The sequence below is a fragment of the Stylophora pistillata genome, chromosome 4 (genome assembly GCF_964205215.1).
Source record: "Stylophora pistillata chromosome 4, jaStyPist1.2, whole genome shotgun sequence".
Taxonomy (NCBI): domain Eukaryota; kingdom Metazoa; phylum Cnidaria; class Anthozoa; order Scleractinia; family Pocilloporidae; genus Stylophora; species Stylophora pistillata.
The window spans coordinates 34,343,452-34,348,451 of NC_142522.1; the positions used below are offsets into that span (position 1 = coordinate 34,343,452).

Consider the following 5,000-nt stretch of genomic DNA (forward strand, 5'->3'; position numbering starts at 1 on the left):
GCTTGCTTCTACCCGACCACTTTTCTTTTTCTGTATTTATATATATCTTTAATTAGTTTACCTTGTATGCCTCTTCGTTGATGGTTTTAAAAACGCTCAGATCTTCGTAAAATATTTGCAGTCTTAGAAAATTGTCACTGTGGAGAAATGATAGCTTCTTTCAACCCACCAGACAACAACTGCTTATCAGATGGTTAAATTTATGATCCCCTGTTACATTTCATCGGTTAATGTTTCCGCTCAAATTAAATAAGGTTATTCAAACTTAACCTAACTGATATCACAAAAACCTCTGACTAAGCAGAAAGTGTTAGAGGATGAATCATGCCTTGTAAAAAACGAATGCCCGACTCGATTGATTTAGCCTCGGTGGCAGTTGAAATTGATTGATTAGGAAAGCTCAGGATCTCCGTTTTGAATAGCAGTAAATCCGCTTTGAACTAATGAAACTTTAGGAAAATACGAATTGATCCATTGGTTTATGCTTAACAAACGATTACCTTAACGTGACGCCTTTAACCGTGGGGCGATTCTTGAAATATAGTCTCGTGATCATCTCCTGTGAAAACCAAGAGAAGTTGAATCATGGTTTGTAACTAGGGGAATAGGATAAATTGACATGAAATACATTAAATTTTAATACTGTTGGCCACAGGGGTAGTTAGATTATTAAAAAAGAAAAAAGTTACCTCAAATTCCCTTGACCAGCGTGCACTTGAAACTGAGCGACTGAAGGCGTTCTCTCTGGGGAGAGAGAAACATGGACAGTAAGTATAAAGTCTGTTAACAAGTTTACCCTACCCCAATTTCGTCTTAGGATATATTTATCATGGAGTAACGTCAAAAGATGATCTGATTTTTACTTACAAACATGGTTGTGGACATTTAGCGATACAATCCAGTCCAGTTTTTGTGAACTTTCTTATTATATCGTTAATGCATTCGTCTAGTGTGTTTAAAAAAAAAGAGAAAACAATGCATTGAAAGTTATTCTGTTGAAAAGATTTGTGGGAGCGTGGTTGTCCTCACTGGAAATTGCAAACTCCCTCTGCTCTTCACTGAAACAGGCTGAGCTGTTGGTAGGAAATCTTGCTTCTGAGCAGTTACATGTCTCGACCTCTACAGCTGCTAAACACGACATTCTACAAGCCTAGGAAGATGAGGGACGAAACATACACAGCAATGTTTTGATCGAAATGCGACTGTGTATATCTACTACATGAGGTGGAATGGGGTGGGGAATGAAGGATCATTCAAGAACTTCTGACGGGGATGCTCCATCCCAAAAGGCTTTGTTTAATACGGAAAGGTTTTCCTTTTTTATTGACATTTCACTACACGACACAACCAAGGTAATCTTTTGATCCCAAAAGAAGCATTCTAAACTCAAATTTAACAATTGTCAGTGATTGGACCTTATCATATTTGATAGCTGTCAGGTAAAAATTTTTGGTTTTCGCTAAAATAAGGTAAGCGGGAGACTTCAAAGCATTAGTAGAAGCGTATTATAAATACTTTAATCTTGCCTGGGTCGAGTAATTCACGTAGTACTTTTCTGTGTAGATGGTCCGAGTATCCATTCCAGTTCTCCTTTCGTCGACACAGCTGTTGTTTAAATACGGATCCACTCTCTTAACGAATTTCTACGTGGTAATAGTAATAATTAAATAGTTATAGAGATTAAAAGAACAAATAAGTAATTTAAATGGCGTACAATGAATGATAAGTCTACGCTCCCCCAAAATGAATATTTGTTAGAAAAGTATAATGAAAAGAAAAAAAAAAACGATCTAAATCAACCATGATCGTTCTAAGTATAATCACAGCGTCATATCTTACATGTACTTCTCTTTTGCCTTATATTAAGATCAGTCAGATGCGAGAGAAATCTACATTTAACTGATTGTAACTATTATTGTACAACACAACAACATTGATATAAGAGAGTCTAAATGAGGTGATGGCTTTCACAGCTGACGGTTAAACTTTTGGCCATTTACGATTAACGACTAGGGTATCTAAAAATAGTAATGGCCGCTTCACATTCTATTGATAGTGACACAATTTACGCTGTCATTCATCTACCTGCACGTTCCAAGACTTACATTGAGAAACATATCTCTGATGTTATTTTCTGCGGGAGAGAAAGTACACTCTAAAAACAAAGAAAATAGCGCGCGCACCGCAGAAGAAAAATATTGCTCTTTCAGTAACACGATCTCATCCGGCTTTGCCAAACCTCAAAAACATACAGATGGACAAATGACATCTTAAAACTAGCCCTTATTATTAAATCGCAAAGGAAAGTCATTAAAAGTTATCCTAATAGGAGCTTAGCTTTGTGGGCAGAAGATTTAAAAGCGCTAGCGAATGGCAGGAGCTTATCAACACTAAAAGCCGACTGCCTTTTGTTTTCCGGCTTACCAGCATGTCGCCTTGCGCCAGGTAGAATCATTCATTGGTCAAGCGACTCCTTTCATCCTTTAATTCAACTGTCTTTCATTCAGTGATTAAGATGGTAGATTTACCATACAATACTGGCGATTAGTCAATTTACCTTTACTTAGGAAAGGAGACTTACACGATCGAGTAAAGACAGGAAATATCCTTGCAATAGTAACGCTATGTAACGCAATACAATAAACACAACAAACGCGGCGCAGTGCACTCTGGTTACATTCAGTGCATTCTGGTAAAAAATTATGAATTCGAGAATTCGCACCTCTTTTATTCTTCTTAAATCCTGGTTATGTTGTAGTCTCCTTTGCAGCCATTTTTTGGTATGTCACGCAACGCTCCACCCAACGAAACGTTGGAGCGTTGCGTGACGTCCCAAAAAACGGCTGCGAAGCCTGAGACTAGGTTATGTTGCCGCTCGCTCGCTACGCTCGCTGCGCGGCAACAAACGGTTAAAATTTACCAATTTTTGCGACTTAAAGCTAAATTTTGGGGCCGTATTATGGCTAACGGTTAAATCAGTCCATTGACACCCTCGTAGTACCTTTTTACCAGATAATATCATATAAAAATAGGAACTACATCCCCCCAGTAATTGAAATGGTGTCTATTACCCTTTTTATTCCAACTGACGTTGCAAATCCAGTTGGAATACTAAAGCCTTCGTCAAATGGAAAAGGCATCCGTGATTGGTCGGTTAGTACAACTCTCACGCCAGCCTCATCGGTCAACTTTGTATAACTTTCTTGATCAATGAAGATATCCAACTCGAGACCTAAACAGAATCAAGCCGGTCTGTTGAGTTTAAAATGGATCTCGAGACTATGTGTGTGAAACGACCCAATCTGAGCATATATATGTCCATGAAGCAAATCAAAATGATCACTATGGGACATCTCTGTTTTTTTTTTTTTCTTTTCTTTTACTTGAGAAGAAACTGTATTTAAAGGGCATTCTACTCCATAGAGTACAGAGTGGCGGGGAGCTTAAAATATAAGTGACGATTAATAGAGTTCCGGAGCTGACTACGTTCATTTTGGTTCAATGCTAGCATAGCCGAGAAGTAGACTCTTACAATTTACCAATAAGGAAAACAGTCTTCACAGTGAAAAGAACATTATTCAAGTAGTTAAAGAACTGAGAATCTCTTACCAGTGTAACACAAATTATTGGAGAAATTACAGTCGCAAACATTGGTAATAAATGTGTTATTTTTTTCAAATATAGCATTTAATTCTTCCCAACTTTCACATCACTTAGCTAAATGCAGCTCATTAAAAAATTTCCAAGTACAAGACGCTTTGAATCTGGGAGGCGGGGTTACCAAACTTATAATACATGGAAACACTTACCGTTATTAGGTCCGCCTCTATCTGAATTCATAACCGCAGGAACTTTAGTTCCATTCTCAGTTAATCCTGAGTTGAATATGCAACAGTTACCGTACTTCCAATGCCAGAACTGGCGCCAAAGCATTCTGAGACTACTGCATCAGTAATAAGAGCGAAAAATTAATACAATGACCAGTAAATTACATTTTCATCCGGCACTATCTCTGTCGTTATCGTTATCGCAATTGTAATCGTTGTCGCATTCGTTTGCATCGTTGTCTCCGCTATTATTACTTAGAATATCATTTTTGCTATTATCATTATCTTTATCAGTAGGAGAACTAGTAGTAGTAGTAGTAGTAGTAGTAGTAGTAGTAGTAGTAGTAGAAGTATCATTAGTAAGTGTTCGTATGTTCAGTCACTTATTGAAGTAAATAGGATACTCTAAATGTATAAGCTACATTGATCAGTTACAAGGAATAATGTATGCACGAATAGTTTTCAGGTATTAACTTCTCTATGAAAAAACCTCATTGGATAACTCTAATTGATCTACACTTTCAAGGGAAGTGCAAGTACCGACAGTCCCTTACTCACCCTGTTTTACAATTAAAAGACGACCATCGGCAGTACTTTAACATCTCATCCAGATCATGTCCAACCTTGGACAGCTCATCTTCTGGGATACTTTTCAAAACCTTATCTAAGAAGTTCTTTTCTAAGCTTTTGGTATCCACCTCAGCGTTGGATAAAATCTCTTTCTCGTATGAGTTTGTTGCCTTGGATAGAAGGGATTCCTTCATAAAGTTTCCTTGTGCCTGAATTTGCTGTCGCATGGCATCTTCGGTTGCGTTTATACTCGTAATATTAACTCGCTGTTCTGAACTGGGTGGCCTTCTCCCACTTCTTTGTGCCAGGCTTGCAATCACCCGGGGAAGGATTGTTTTTTACAGTATTTCCAGCTTTTCTTTTCTTAGCATATTAAAATTACAGATTGTGACTGCAGGGAAGTCCAGGGACTGTGACAAGGAAAAGTGATTCGTCCTTAGTTTGGCATCGAATACGCACGACTAATATCACATGTACTTGAACATTTTCATTTTTTTCTAGTTTCCACTAACGAAAAATACAATGCCCGAATTTTCATTGAGGTGTTAACTACCCAGGCAAGCTTGAGAAATGAATTTGAAATTTTTTTCGCCCTAGGCAAAA

General features: G+C 37.7%; 1 protein-coding gene across 1 annotated transcript in view; it reads right to left on the reverse strand.

Annotated features, from left to right (window-relative positions):
• LOC111322891 (acid-sensing ion channel 1C) overlaps nt 1-5,000 on the reverse strand; it is a 13,255-nt gene that overhangs the window by 6,357 nt on the left and 1,898 nt on the right. The window contains 9 exon segments of the mRNA XM_088758242.1: nt 62-137; nt 501-559; nt 690-744; nt 868-946; nt 1,048-1,150; nt 1,527-1,643; nt 3,072-3,232; nt 3,810-3,943; nt 4,386-4,807. Coding sequence (XP_088614368.1) covers nt 62-137; nt 501-559; nt 690-744; nt 868-946; nt 1,048-1,150; nt 1,527-1,643; nt 3,072-3,232; nt 3,810-3,943; nt 4,386-4,807 — 1,206 coding nt within the window.